General features: G+C 53.5%; 3 protein-coding genes across 3 annotated transcripts; 1 reads left to right on the top strand and 2 right to left on the bottom strand.

The window, feature by feature from the left end:
* Positions 1 to 3545: 3545 nt before the first annotated feature.
* On the bottom strand, positions 3546 to 4395 carry LOC126988179 (cuticle protein CP575-like). Its single transcript, XM_050846053.1, has 2 exons — positions 4235 to 4395; positions 3546 to 3852 (listed from the first exon to the last, which is right to left on the bottom strand). Exons 1-2 carry the CDS (start codon positions 4244 to 4246, stop codon positions 3640 to 3642), a joined length of 225 nt encoding a protein of 74 aa, XP_050702010.1. The 5' UTR covers positions 4247 to 4395; the 3' UTR covers positions 3546 to 3639.
* A 758-nt stretch (positions 4396 to 5153) lies between these two features.
* LOC126988180 (cuticle protein CP575-like) lies at positions 5154 to 6438 on the top strand. Its single transcript, XM_050846054.1, has 2 exons — positions 5154 to 5319; positions 6133 to 6438. Exons 1-2 carry the CDS (start codon positions 5308 to 5310, stop codon positions 6343 to 6345), a joined length of 225 nt encoding a protein of 74 aa, XP_050702011.1. The 5' UTR covers positions 5154 to 5307; the 3' UTR covers positions 6346 to 6438.
* Positions 6439 to 11463: 5025 nt separating this feature from the next.
* On the bottom strand, positions 11464 to 12675 carry LOC126988178 (cuticle protein CP575-like). Its single transcript, XM_050846052.1, has 2 exons — positions 12525 to 12675; positions 11464 to 11769 (listed from the first exon to the last, which is right to left on the bottom strand). The coding sequence occupies exons 1-2, from the start codon at positions 12534 to 12536 to the stop codon at positions 11557 to 11559; spliced, it is 225 nt and encodes a 74-aa protein (XP_050702009.1). The 5' UTR covers positions 12537 to 12675; the 3' UTR covers positions 11464 to 11556.
* Positions 12676 to 15405: the final 2730 nt, after the last annotated feature.

Below are 15405 nucleotides of genomic sequence, written 5' to 3' on the forward strand. Positions count from 1 at the left end.
CCACACCCATATACTTCCCCGCCCGCCACACACACACACACACACACACACACACACACATTAACTTCAGTATACACGAACACTAAATAAATAAATAATAATAATAATAATAATAATAATAATAATAATAATAATAATAATAATAGTAATAATAATAATAATAATAATAATAATAATAATAATACCACTACCACTACTACTACTACTACTACTACTACTACTACTACCATTACTACTTCTACTACTACTACTACTACTACTACTACTACTACTACCACTACCTCCACTACCACCACCATTTCCACTACTTCTTCCCCCAGCACTTACGCCCCCCCCCACCCCCCCACACTCCCCTGCTCCTGCTGTCCACGAAGCAGGTAACAATTTCACTGCTCACTTTCATCACTTCTTTGCTACTTGTCCCTTGTCTGGTAACACTGCAACACAAATGGGAGAGTTCTTCAGTGTACAAATTCAACCTTTAACTATAATTTTTTCGACTTTAAAAAAATGAAGATTCCAATGTTTACGTTTTTATTTTTCCAGGTCACGTGATCATCGCAAAAGACAGACACCGAGCAAGACCCGCCCAGGCAACACGGCCCCTGGAAACACTCTCCCCTTGTGCACCGTCTCCCTACGCCCTTCACCCTGGCCTTGGGGCGCCCTAAAAAGCCGTCTCGCCCTTCCCGGGTTCCGAAGGATGGAGATGATGGGAGGGTAGGAGGGATGAGGGCAGGACTGAAGGGGAGAAGGGAGAAGGAGCAAGAAAGGGAAGGAAGGAAGGAAGGCTGAAGGAAAAAAATAAAAATAAAATAATACATTCTTGAATATAGAGTAAGAAGTCTATTTTGAGTCTCAGCTGGCAAAAGAAAACAAAAAGGGACGATGATATACAGAAGGCCACTTTGAGGGAAGACTTCAAGGGCGCGGCCACGCTGTCCTCCTCTTTTTCAGCCCTCCAGTCCTCTTCATTACCATCATCTTCGTGACCTTCATTTACCATCTTTTTCTGCTTACGGTTTTTCTCTTTTTCATCGCAATCCTCTTCATCATCATCTTCTTGGTCATCACCTGTTAGCTCGTCCTTTTCTTCTCTCTCTTCTCTTCCTTATCCTCTGACTCCTCGCCTTCATTTACCTTGTTCTTTCCTTTCAGCGTTCCCATTTTCCACCCTTCCTTGAGGCCATGGGGCAGCGTCTAGGCCTCGAGGGACCGCGCAGCAGCAGCAGCCTTGGTGCGCTAATGAGCTGAGGGTGGTGGGCCGGTGCCACGGTGTAGGTCGAGGGAGAGCAGCAGGCTGTAGTGAGGCGCGGTGCATGGCTGCCCTGCCCCGTGTAGCAGCAGCAGGCCCGGGGACCAGGGTGCAGCAGGCCCTGATCGTGGCACTCTTCCTAAGGTGTGGGTCAGCCTCGTCAGCCCGTCGTGAGCCTCTTGACGGCTAAGCGTCCAGTGTCCGGCACATGACATGCAGTCAGACTCATTCATGAGGTCCTTTCGGGCCGGGCCTTCTCGGGCTGACGACAGCCCTGCCGCGCCTGGCCCAAATTACCGCTCTGGACAGTCATCGCGGGTAGCGGTCAGGGAGGAAGCGACACGATGTCCTGACCGCCGACAACGACAAAAAGCAACGTTGTCACATGTTATTGAGTTTATACAAATCATTGCTACTTCTCCTTACAAGCGACACACTCAAGGCACTATAATAATGGCGCCACTATAAACAATTGCCTGCGCCATGACGGGCTCGGGACGACCATCAGGCCCCACTATAATAGCCTACCGTAGGCCAGATGTATAAAACGAAAAAAAAAAAACATGACCTTATTCAATATATACAGAATACTTGATGCACAGTAAATAGCTGACACATGTGTGTGTGTGTGTGTGTGTGTGTGTGTGTGTGTGTGTGTGTGTGTGTGTGTGTGTGTGTGTGTGTGTGTGTGTGTGTGTGAGAGAGAGAGAGAGAGAGAGAGAGAGAGAGAGAGAGAGAGAGAGATTTACATAGATTTACATAGAAAATCAGACCACACAGACCCCATGGTCCAGACTAGGTGGTCTGTCCTTAAACCTAAGTGATTTTACATTAATCAGATGGCTCCAAAACGTTGCTTTTCTACTCTAGTTGACATTAAGTTGAAGGAAGTGACGGTCGAGCTTGTTTTTGAAGGAGTCAATCGTGTTACACTGGACCACTGATGGTGGGAGCTTATTCCATTCTCGCACTACAACGTTGGTGAAGAAAAATTTGGTGCAGTCTGAATTTACTTGTCTACATTTGAGTTTTGTGCCATTGTTCCTAGTTCGCAAAGTGTCATCGATCATAAACAATTTTGTTCTGTCTACATTCGTGAAACCATTAAGTATTTTAAAACATTCGATCAGTTTTCCTCGGAGGCAACGTTTCTCAAGAGAGAACATGTTAAGGGTGGAAAGCCTTTCTTCGTAGGATTTGTTGCGCAAGGAAGGGATCATTTTTGTTGCTCGACGCTGAACACCTTCTAGTTTAGCAATGTCCTTTGCATGATGGGGAGACCAAAACTGTACCGCATATTCCAAGTGGGGTCTGACTAAGCTATTGTAGAGCGGGAGTATTACATCTTTATTCTTGAATAAAAAGTTTCTTTTAATGAAGCCCAACATTCTGTTCGCTTTATTTGCTGCATCGATGCATGAGAGAGAGAGAGAGAGAGAGAGAGAGAGAGAGAGAGAGAGAGAGAGAGAGAGAGAGAGAGAGAGAGAGAGAGAGAGAGAGAGAGAGAGAGAGAGAGAGGAGAGAGAGAGAGAGAGAGAGAGAGAGAGAGAGAGAGAGAGAGAGAGAGAGAGAGAGAGAGAGAGAGAGAGAGAGAGAGAGAGAGAGAGAGAGAGAGAGAGAGAGAGAGAGAGAGAGAGTGTGTGAGTGAGTGAGTGTATGGGGTGATGCTGCAGGGATGTGTGGAGGCTCGCGCCGCACCCAAACATATTGGACCGTATTGGCTATACAGGCAGCGCCACACGTGGCCACTCAGTGAACTGTCAAAGCAGTACTTTACATATAACTCAAGTTATGTATTAGAGTGCGTCCGAGGCTGCCTCCAGGATACAAGGCCTTGGTGCCGCCACCGCTCCAAGCCAACGATTGCACACACTTTACTCCTACCCGATTTCCTGACTCTACTATTTGACATGGAGAAAAACTGAAATCGGGTAGGAGTGAAGTGTGTGCAATCATCGGCTTGGGGCGACGGCGGCATTATTGCCGTGTATCCCTGAGACAGCCTCAGTCGCACTCTAGTCTATAACTTGAGCTCTATGGAAAACTCAGCTTGGAGTTGAGCGGCCACATGTGGCGCTGCCTGTATAGCCAATACGGTCCATACAGTAATTATAAGCATTCATCAGTCTGGAGTTGGATGCGGCCCAGGTGGGTCCTGCGGCCCGGCGGGAGGCCCGGCGTGGCCTGGCAGCAGCCTTGTCGTGGCGTGTTTCTTTGAAGACTAATAACAGATGCTTCATTAACTTTGGGGCGGCGCTGATTCCACGGGACAACAGAGGAAACGAGGAGCTACCAGAGGTAAAGTTTATTTTTCAAGAGTTGTTGTGACAGCGGACGAGAGACAGTGGGAGGCGACAGAGCCGGCAGCCGGCGTGAGTCCTCGTCTAGGGGACGAGGCGGAAGCCGAGGTGGTCGGCCACGTACTTGACCTCGTACTCGTTGCCGTGGGCGTCAAGGGCCTCGTACTCGCCGTGCACCGCCGAGCCCGCCACGCCCTTCTGCTCGTGCTCGAAGGCGTCAGTGTCCACGTCGATGATTTCGCTGGGGAGACCGGCGACCAGGCCGACCAGCAGCACCACGGCCAGCAGGATGATGCTCTGAGGACGAGGACTCGATGAGGCATGATGACTACACCCCCACTACTATATACTACTACTACTACTACTACTACTACTGCCCCCAGCAGCACCACGGCCAACAGAATGACGCTCTGAGGAGGAGGACTCACTCAGTGAACGTGCTGCTGTCCTGGTCATTACTACAGTCATACTACAAGACCCCCGCCTGTCGCCCTGCTGACCCGGCATCGGGCAGCAGGCGGCAGACAGAACTAAGCATTACTACACCCTCCCAACCTGTCTCCCTGTTACCACAGCGGCAGATAGTTGGCGGAAGGCACTGCTACAGACCTATAATAACACCCCCGCCTGCTGGTCCGTCAGCAGGCAGCAGGCAGTACTATACCCCGCCAGCACTCACCAGGACCCTCATGTTGGTATGGTAGAAGCAGGACGGCGACTGATGCCACGGACTGTCCCGGCCTGCCTTATATAGTGCCCGGGGAGATGGTGGCGCAGCGCCTCACCTTGGGCAGGTGTCCGCTAGTCCGGGCAAGAAATGGTCCTTCCAGCAGCAGGGTGCAGGAGGACGCTCGCCCGCCTCCCTGCGTGAGGGGGCCGGGACGAGGTTGAGGTGGCGGCGGTACTGTTGCGGGCCAGAGGGACGCGTGGCTCGTGTTTCTTCAACACGTGAAAACCATCGTGTGTGTGGTGAGCCGGGCACCACTTGCCGCCGATCATCGTCTGGGATCACCCTGACCGGCGGCGGCGCCTCACCCTCCTCACAAGACTTTCTTTGCGAGGGACATCCCCGGTGTCTGCCGTGGCCACGGACACACAGCGACACACTGCCATTCGTTGCCTTTCCCTTCATGCGTCGCTGCGTGTGTTGGCGTCGCTAACGAGCCGCTTCATGGTACCAAACAGATGACGAGTAAATGTTGGCGTGAAAAACAAACAACGTTTAGTGACAAACACTATGGAGTGTGTGTGTGTGTGTGTGTGTGTGTGTGTGTGTGTGTGTGTGTGTGTGTGTGTGTGTGTGTGTGTGTAAGTGAGAAAGAGAGAATGGGGGACGGTTGGGGGTGAGGATTAACAAAAAGCTTGTTGAACCCGAAAGAACCTGTCCGCCAATTACACACTGATCATAATAATCAATCAGTCATAATAAACACTCGGTTAAGTAATTTATCGAGCCTAACAGAGAGTGACAGTTTCCTCTTATGGCACGGGTAATCCCTCACCTTTACACACACACACACACACACACACACACACACACACACACACACACACACACACACACACACACACACACACACACACACACACACACACACAAGCACCCTGCTGCTGGAAGGACCATTTCTTGCCCGGACTAGCGGACACCTGCCCAAGGTGAGGCGCGGCCGCCGCCGCCTCCTGGGCACTATATATAAGGCAGGCCGGGACAATAAGAGGCATCAGTCGCCGTCCTGCTTCTGCCATACCAACATGAGGGTCCTGGTGAGTGCTGGGGGCGCTGTAGTAAGGCTTTAGTACTGGCTGCCGCCTGCTGCCTGTTGACGGGCCAGCAGGACGACAGGTGGAGGTGCTGTAGAGCTGCAGTAGTAGTGACCTCTATCAACCATCTGCAAGAGTGACAGAAGTGGAGTAGGACGGGGCGCTGTGGTGGGCGTGCTGTACATGTCTGCTGCCAGCTGAGGGCCAGGAGGAAAGCAGGCGGAGGCAGGGCAGTGCTCGGGGCAGTGAATGTAGCGGGTTCACGTCGTGCTCAGAGTCATCCTGATGGCTGGGGTGCTGCGGGAGTGGTGGTGCTAATTGTAGTGGTGGTGGTAGTAGTAGAAGTAGTAGTAGTAGTAGTAGTAGTAGTAGTACACCAACGGTATTGCTGTAGTCATCATACCTCATTGAGTCCTCGTCCTCAGAGCGTCATCCTGCTGGCCGTGGCGCTGCTGGGGGCAGTAGTAGTAGTAGTAGTAGTAGTAGTAGTAGTAATAGTAGTAGTAGTAGTAGTAGTAGTAATAGTAGTAGTAGTAGTAGTAGTAGTAGTAGCAGTAGTAGTAGTAGTAGTAGTAGTAGTAGTAGTAGTAGTAGTAGTAGTAGTAGTATATAGTAGTGGGGGTGTAGTCATCATGCCTCATCGAGTCCTCGTCCTCAGAGCGTCATCCTGCTGGCCGTGGTGCTGCTGTGGGTGGTAGTAGTAGTAGTAGTAGTAGTAGTAGTAGTAGTAGTAGTAGTAGTAGTAGTAGTAGTAGTAGTAGTAGTATATAGTAGTGGGGGTGTAGTCATCATGCCTCATCGAGTCCTCGTCCTCAGAGCATCATCCTGCTGGCCGTGGTGCTGCTGGTCGGCCTGGTCGCCGGTCGCCCCAACGAAATCATCGACGTGGACACTGACGCCTTCGAGCACGAGCAGAAGGGCGTGGCGGGCTCAGCGGTGCACGGCGAGTACGAGGCCCTTGACGCCCACGGCAACGAGTACGAGGTCAAGTACGTGGCCGACCACCTCGGCTTCCGCCTCGTCGACTAGACGAGGACTCACGCCGGCTGCCGGCTCTGTCGCCTCCCACTGTCTCTCGTCCGCTGTCACAACAACTCTTGAAAAATAAAACTGTCCCGGTAACGCCTCGTTTGCATGTGTCCCAGCCGTCCCTCTCCCCCTCCCGGCACCAGCGCTGCCCCGCCGCTTGCACAGCCGTCTGCTTTGCCGGGGCACGCCAGCAGGGCTGCCGCCAGGCGCACACAGTCTTCACACACACACACACACACACACACACACACACACACACACACACACTAGTCGCTCCGCTGTCTAGCTCCAGCACACGCACAAGGCGTCAGGCACAGGACCTCCTGACACCGCTGTGTAGTGTTAGCGGCACCCCGTGTTGGGCGTGTGCCGGGCCAGGCGTGAAACACTGTGCTGATAGTTACACCGAGCCTCCTGGGCAACACCTGCTGAGCACGGTTGCCTCCTCATTAAGACTATATATTGGACTTCGTCGCCATTGTTTGCACACACCTTGAAAGGGAGCTCATCAACGCTGCTCAGGGGGGCGGAACAAGACACCATCGATCACAGAAGACACACAGGCTGTTTCACAATACCACAGTAATGTAAATAGATCTGTAAAAAAATAACGAAAATTGACGGTGTAGTCTGCTGCACTACCCGTTGGGTTCCTGTCTGTGTAGTGTTCATGTACAAGATCACAGTAGTTCAGGTCTTCGCCAAAACGTGCAGTCCCTTCCTTAGTATTGAGGGTGAGCTGACGACCTGTGCTCGCGACCCCTCGACCCCCTCGCCCACCAGCGGCCAGACTGGCGGCGAGGGGCGGGACGCGGCCTGCCTGGCCCTCTCCCCGCTGCTGCTGCCGTGCCCGTCCCGTGCAGTGCCACGCTGCCTGCCACGTGTACCCTCACTGTGTGTGTCACGTGTGCTGTCCTCAGGACCCTGACCTGCTGCCGCTGCTGCTTCTGCTGCTGCCTGCCCGCTGCCTCGTCTCGCTTCGCAGAGATAATTTTAGAAGTGGCCTTCCGAGGATGCGTCCTGGGAGCCCCAAGCATGTTGCTCCTGAAGAGTCCGGACGGCAGGACTCCCGCGACCGAGGACATCTGGACACGGTTTGAGGTACAGGGCAGCTGCATTGTACACACACACGATCCTCTGCCTATCAGTGCCGTGCACGGCGGCTGTGTCCGCAAGGGCTGCCGCCCCAGCCGCCGGGGCCTGACTCGGCTAAAGACGTCGCGGTGAAACCATCTGCAGAGCGCCGCATAGTGTCGTTTTGCTACGGCGGCCAGAGCTTGCCTCTTGGCACGGGTGTCTTCCCGCACCACAAGCCACACAAGAGGGGCCGTGAATCGCGGCTGGGGTCGGGGTGGCGTCCAGGCCACGGCGTGTCAGCGCCGCGCGTCCGAGAAGTGGCCCAGAGCTTCCACTGGTGAAGCCCGAGGCCACCGTGGTCTCCGCCAGGTAGGGGACGCCTGCTGCTTGCTGGAGCCGCGGGGCACGGCACCACGCGCCGCAGCCTCGACCCTCACCACGACAGTCACGGTGGTGCACGGATGTGCACAGTTTAACACAAAAGCCAGTGAACGGCTTGTCCCGAATACGTTTCGATGAAACGCCTCCGTGGTCTTGTGGTCAGCGTACCTGGCTACTACTTCGCGGGTCCGGGTTCGAATCCCGGCCCGGGCAGTCGGCGTGCAACTCACCCAGCTGTTCATCCTCCCTTTCGGGCTGGTCGATAAATGGGTACCTGAGGAAACACGGGGAAGATAAACTTTGGCAGTCCTGGATTTCACACTGACCTGCGTCTCGAGGTAACTGGTTCTTGGCTGCCACAGGCTCAAAGGGCCAGTGAATAGGACGAGCACCGCAACCACGCGCGTCTATAGAGCATGCACCCGCCGCCTATACCTTTCCTCAACGTAACATTCCAACTCGACGGCCGACAGACACTAGCAGGAAAACCCCTCCACGCCTGGCCCTCCTGAGGCCACGCCAGGCTGCTGGCAGCCGCCTGGCCGTCGTGCCAGTCTTGAGGTGCAGTGACGTCGCGCCTCTTTTACGTTTCGGCGGCCACTCGTGACGTAGACGAGGCGCACCAGGGCGGAACAAACCAGCGAGGCTTAGTTCGTGCCCTTCCCCGGGCTCCCTCCACCTGGCAGGCCTCAGGCTGTGGCGGTGGAGTCCTCCTTGGTGCAGGGTGTAGATGACTGCTGGGAACAAGCAAGAGCCGCACGCGCCAACACGATGACGGGCTTGGTACGACCGGCGGAGCTGCGCCGCAGGGACAGGCTGCGCTGCTCTCCTCGAGGCCCAGCCGAGGAGGGCGTGCAGGCTGCTCCTGCAGGCAGTCCCCGGGAACAAGACGCGGCCCGCGATGCCCGACTGTGCGTGCGGGCAAAAAGTAACCAAAAAGATGCGCAAAATCCAGAGTGAATCCAAGGCCGCGGCGGGGCGGCGGCGGCGGCGACCTGTCCAGGGTGAGGCGCGTAGGCCCCCCGCCCCCCCCTCTGGCACTATATAAGGCAGGCCGGGACAATCCGCGGCATCAGTCGCCGTCCTGCTTCTGCCATACCAACATGAAGGTCCTGGTGAGTACTGGCGGGAGTCGGGGCGTTGTAGTGAGGCCGTGATGGTGCCTGCTGCCTGCTGCCGGGCCAGCAGGAGGGCAGGCGAGGGGAAGGCTGTTGAAATATAGGCTCAATGAGTCGCCGTAGTAGTCCTGCACTGAGGGTCACCCTGCTGGGGTGGTTGATAGTAGTAGTACACTAAGTCCATGTTATAGTAGTGGGGCTGTTTTGGTAATCATACCTGCTCGTCCTCAGAGCGTCATCCTGCTGGCCGTGGTGCTGCTGGGGGCAGTAGTAGTAGTAGTAGTAGTAGTAGTAGTATATAGCAGTGGGGGTGTAGTCATCATGCCTCATCGAGTCCTCGTCCTCAGAGCATCATCCTGCTGGCCGTGGTGCTGCTGGTCGGCCTGGTCGCCGGTCGCCCCAACGAAATCATCGACGTGGACACTGACGCCTTCGAGCACGAGCAGAAGGGCGTGGCGGGCTCGGCGGTGCACGGCGAGTACGAGGCCCTTGACGCCCACGGCAACGAGTACGAGGTCAAGTACGTGGCCGACCACCTCGGCTTCCGCCTCGTCTAGTCCCCGCCACCCGCGCGCCGCCTACTTCCTCCATGAAAATTTCCTCTTTTTTCTTGTTCATCCTGTCGCTCCTGCTCGGGTTTTTCTTTCCTCACGCCAGACCTGTGACCAAAAACCTCCATGAACTAATAAAGCGTCTTCAAAACACGTGTGTCTTACTCCCCGGGAAGGCTTGGCGGCCGTTATGGCCGACCCACCGCCCGACACTCCTTTGTTATCTCCAAGACAACCCAACACGCGCTGAGTCAGCGGACCGCTACTCGGCCCTCGGCGTCACCTGCAGGGGCTGCCAGCCGCCCCCCGCCAGGATGAGGATGGCTGCCGCTCGCCGCGTTGGCCGGGAACGCGTTCCGCCTGGCAGTTTGGAAGGGTTGAGGTCTGCTCATGTTTATTTACCACGTGAATGTGGATGTATGTGAGACTATTATTATCATTATTATGTCGTCGGCGCCAAGCACCTCAGGCCCGCGGCATGGCGCTCCCCCACGAGGCCTGGCACACACTCATCCTCACTGACCAGCCCCGCCCCACTCGTCACCCCGGTAATGGAAGGTCGTGACCTCTGGTGACGTGCCGCCGAACTGTGGTGGACGGACCATGGAGGAAGGATTAGGAGGAGACGGCGCGAGCTGGGTGAGGTGTCCCAGGAAAGTGAGGCCAGTTTGCCCGCGCTGGCCAACGCCCAGGACTGGCAGGGTGGCCGCGCCAACCCTTAGTGTCAGTAGCTTTATTAAATGTTTTTATCAAAATGTTTCGCTATCTGTTGAGGTACTACAAGCCATTCCCACCCTCAAAGTGTGTAAATAAAATTGTGGCATGTACTGGAGGATTTGTTGCATATAAATTGATAAGGTCATTACAGTGTGAACCAGGCATTGCCGCCCCAAGCTTAGACAAGGTGATGCAAGCCGCCTTCACTCACTACTTAAAGTAAAGGCTAAAGGAAACCTGGTATATCCTTCTGATGGTGTCATTGATGTTTGTATCACTTTAGAAAAACTTCAAAGAGTGTCAAGCAACAATTTAGGGCAGGCGGCTGTTAGTAAGTTAGTTATTTCAGTGCTGGGTTATTGCAACAAAAAAAAAATAATTCCCACCATAACTAATCACATGTATGACACAGACCCTCAGGAAAACCACCTGCGTCTGTTAGTTAAGGCAGTGGCCGAGACATATTTGCAGGTACGGCTTAAGTATGATGCTACGCAGATAACTAATGAAATAGCCAGTAATGTTAAGGTAAGGAGCCGTCACCAAACTCATTCATTGCAGTGTCCAATAAATACAAACCAAACCTACTTACAATTTCTCTTGTTAAATTTAGGATGGATGATTGTATAATAGTGTACTTATAATTATGTACTTTACAAATAATTAATATATCAGGTATTATTAGGTGTGCTATGAACATTTATTATCCACAAAAGATACAAAATCAGGGTTTAGGTTACTTGAAAAATGGTCGTTAATGCACGTACGGATATTTGTGTTTCTAGTATGTGGCTCATCGCACTGAAAATACTTATTTTCGCGCGTGAGTACTTGTTTTAATACAATTAAATATTGATTTGAAAAGTACTTGAAATAATAATAAAAATGTCTTAGTCTAAAAGCAAGAAAAAAGTTGTAGTACCTCAACAGATAGCGAAACATTTTGATAAAAACATTTAATAAAGCTACTGACACTAAGGGTTGGCGCGGCCACCCTGCCAGTCCTGGGCGTTGGCCAGCGCGGGCAAACTGGCCTCACTTTCCTGGGACACCTCACCCAGTTCGCGCCGTCTCCAGCGTGTGCTGGCGCTAGACAGCGGAGCGACTAGTGTGTGTGTGTGTGTGTGTGTGTGTGTGTGTGTGTGTGAAGACTGTGTGCGCCTGGCGGCAGCCCTGCTGGCGTGCCCCGGCAAAGCAGACGGCTGTGCAAGCGGCGGGGCAGCGCTGGTGCCGGGAGGGGGAGAGGGACGGCTGGGACACATGCAAACGAGGCGTTACCGGGACAGTTTTATTTTTCAAGAGTTGTTGTGACAGCGGACGAGAGACAGTGGGAGGCGACAGAGCCGGCAGCCGGCGTGAGTCCTCGTCTAGTCGACGAGGCGGAAGCCGAGGTGGTCGGCCACGTACTTGACCTCGTACTCGTTGCCGTGGGCGTCAAGGGCCTCGTACTCGCCGTGCACCGCCGAGCCCGCCACGCCCTTCTGCTCGTGCTCGAAGGCGTCAGTGTCCACGTCGATGATTTCGTTGGGGCGACCGGCGACCAGGCCGACCAGCAGCACCACGGCCAGCAGGATGATGCTCTGAGGACGAGGACTCGATGAGGCATGATGACTACACCCCCACTACTATATACTACTACTACTACTACTACTACTACTGCTACTGCTACTACTACTACTACTGCTACTACTACTACTACCACCCACAGCATCACCACGGCCAGCAGGATGAAGCTCTGAGGACGAGGACTCGATGAGGCATGATGACTACACCCCCACTACTATATACTACTACTACTACTACTACTACTACTACTACTACTACTACTACTACTACCACCCACAGCAGCACCACGGCCAGCAGGATGATGCTCTGAGGACGAGGACTCGATGAGGCATGATGACTACACCCCCACTACTATATACTACTACTACTACTACTACTACTACTACTACCACCCACAGCAGCACCACGGCCAGCAGGATGACGCTCTGAGGACGAGGACTCGATGAGGCATGATGACTACACCCCCACTACTATATACTACTACTACTACTACTACTACCACCCACAGCAGCACCACGGCCAGCAGGATGACGCTCTGAGGACGAGCAGGTATGATTACCAAAACAGCCCCACTACTATAACATGGACTTAGTGTACTACTACTATCAACCACCCCAGCAGGGTGACCCTCAGTGCAGGACTACTACGGCGACTCATTGAGCCTATATTTCAACAGCCTTCCCCTCGCCTGCCCTCCTGCTGGCCCGGCAGCAGGCAGCAGGCACCATCACGGCCTCACTACAACGCCCCGACTCCCGCCAGTACTCACCAGGACCTTCATGTTGGTATGGCAGAAGCAGGACGGCGACTGATGCCGCGGATTGTCCCGGCCTGCCTTATATAGTGCCAGAGGGGGGGGCGGGTGGCCTACGCGCCTCACCCTGGACAGGTCGCCGCCGCCGCCGCCCCGCCGCGGCCTTGGATTCACTCTGGATTTTGCGCATCTTTTTGGTTACTTTTTGCCCGCACGCACAGTCGGGCATCGCGGGCCGCGTCTTGTTCCCGGGGACTGCCTGCAGGAGCAGCCTGCACGCCCTCCTCGGCTGGGCCTCGAGGAGAGCAGCGCAGCCTGTCCCTGCGGCGCAGCTCCGCCGGTCGTACCAAGCCCGTCATCGTGTTGGCGCGTGCGGCTCTTGCTTGTTCCCAGCAGTCATCTACACCCTGCACCAAGGAGGACTCCACCGCCACAGCCTGAGGCCTGCCAGGTGGAGGGAGCCCGGGGAAGGGCACGAACTAAGCCTCGCTGGTTTGTTCCGCCCTGATGCGCCTCGTCTACGTCACGAGTGGCCGCCGAAACGTAAAAGAGGCGCGACGTCACTGCACCTCAAGACTGGCACGACGGCCAGGCGGCTGCCAGCAGCCTGGCGTGGCCTCAGGAGGGCCAGGCGTGGAGGGGTTTTCCTGCTAGTGTCTGTCGGCCGTCGAGTTGGAATGTTACGTTGAGGAAAGGTAAAGGCGGCGGGTGCATGCTCTATAGACGCGCGTGGGTGCGGTGCTCGTCCTATTCACTGGCCCTTTGAGCCTGTGGCAGGCAAGAACCAGTTACCTCGAGACGCAGGTCAGTGTGAAATCCAGGACTGCCAAAGTTTATCTTCCCCGTGTTTCCTCAGGTACCCATTTATCGACCAGCCCGAAAGGGAGGATGAACAGCTGGGTGAGTTGCACGCCGACTGCCCGGGCCGGGATTCGAACCCGGACCCGCGAAGTAGTAGCCAGGTACGCTGACCACAAGACCACGGAGGCGTTTCATCGAAACGTATTCGGGACAAGCCGTTCACTGGCTTTTGTGTTAAACTGTGCACATCCGTGCACCACCGTGACTGTCGTGGTGAGGGTCGAGGCTGCGGCGCGTGGTGCCGTGCCCCGCGGCTCCAGCAAGCAGCAGGCGTCCCCTACCTGGCGGAGACCACGGTGGCCTCGGGCTTCACCAGTGGAAGCTCTGGGCCACTTCTCGGACGCGCGGCGCTGACACGCCGTGGCCTGGACGCCACCCCGACCCCAGCCGCGATTCACGGCCCCTTGTGTGGCTTGTGGTGCGGGAAGACACCCGTGCCAAGAGGCAAGCTCTGGCCGCCGTAGCAAAACGACACTATGCGGCGCTCTGCAGATGGTTTCACCGCGATGTCTTTAGCCGAGTCAGGCCCCGGCGGCTGGGGCGGCAGCCCTTGCGGACACAGCCGCCGTGCACGGCACTGATAGGCAGAGGATCACAAAGGAACACAAAGGAACACAAAGGAAGAACAAACAACAGCAGACCTGCTGGTCCTTTCGAGGTTGTTTGTGACAAGCTACACTAACTATCTAATCAAGGGTGGAAGATGAAGGACACCAAAGGCGAAGGCTCCTCCCCACCCCCCCATCCCTCCAGCCAAAGCTGGCAGGAAAGGAAAAAGAACCATGCAGCATGGAAAAACTGCATGGAATTTATGTAGGAAAGAGGAAAGAACTACCATTACTGCTACCACTAACCGGGCAATAAAAGCGGACAAGGACACCAGTATTCGAAAGAACTTAACGTTATTACGACAATGAGTAATATCTTAGTTGCTGGTTGGATTCAAAACACTTGTCTAATCTATTCTTGAAGGCCGTAACTGTTGTACTATCAACGACATCACAAGGTAGAGAGTTCCAAACATTAACAACTCGATTGAAGAAGAAGTGTTTAGCTTCGTGCGACGAGAATCTTTTACCACTTATCTTCAAATTGTGATTTCTTCTTGTTCTATTTGATCGATCAATTGTAAAGTAATCTTCCGCATTAATATCACTGAATCCTTTGAACATTTTAAACACTTCTATTAGATCGCCTCGCATTCTTCGTTTTGATAGGCTGAATAAATTTACTTCTTTAAGCCTTTGTTCATATGACAAATTTCTCAACCTAGGAATCATCTTTGTTACTCTTCGTTGGACCCGTTCCAACTTTTCTATGTCTTTTCTGTAGTAGGGAGACCAAAACTGTACACAGTACTCTAGACGGGTCGAACCAACGAATTATACAGTTTAATATTACTTTTCCGATTTATTATTAAAGACTCGTCCGATGAAGCCAACCAATTTGTTTGCAGTTTTAACTACCTCTGAACAATGCTGACCGGGCTTTAAATCGCTTGATATAGTGATTCCAAGATCCTTTTCTTTACTTACTGCAGAAAGTTGTTGGCCATTCATTACGTACCGAACGCAATTGTTATTTTTCCGATGTGCAACACTTTACTTTTCTCAACGTTAAATTTCATGTGCCATTGAATGGCCCAACGTGCAATTCTATAAAAATCTGATTGAAAAGCTTCTTCGTCGAGTATCGCAGTTACTTTACTAGCAAAATTATACATCAGCAAATTTTGATACTTTGCAAATGAGCCCATCATCGATATCATTAACATAAATTAAGAAGAGCATGGGGCCAAGCACTGATCCTTGAGGTACGCCGCTTTTGACATCGAGCCAGTTAGATGTAACACCGTTTAGAACTACTCTCTGTTTCCGCTCAGAGAGCCAGTCCGCAAGCCAATTGTGAATGTTACCCGAGATACCGTGCGCCAGTAGTTTGCTGAGCAATCGTTGGTGGGGGACCTTATCAAATGCCTTTTGAAAATCCAGATATATGATATCTACTGATCTGCTTTCATCGAACACCTCAAAAA

This window comes from Eriocheir sinensis, chromosome 68, assembly GCF_024679095.1.
Source record: "Eriocheir sinensis breed Jianghai 21 chromosome 68, ASM2467909v1, whole genome shotgun sequence".
Classification (NCBI taxonomy): Eukaryota; Metazoa; Arthropoda; class Malacostraca; order Decapoda; family Varunidae; genus Eriocheir; species Eriocheir sinensis.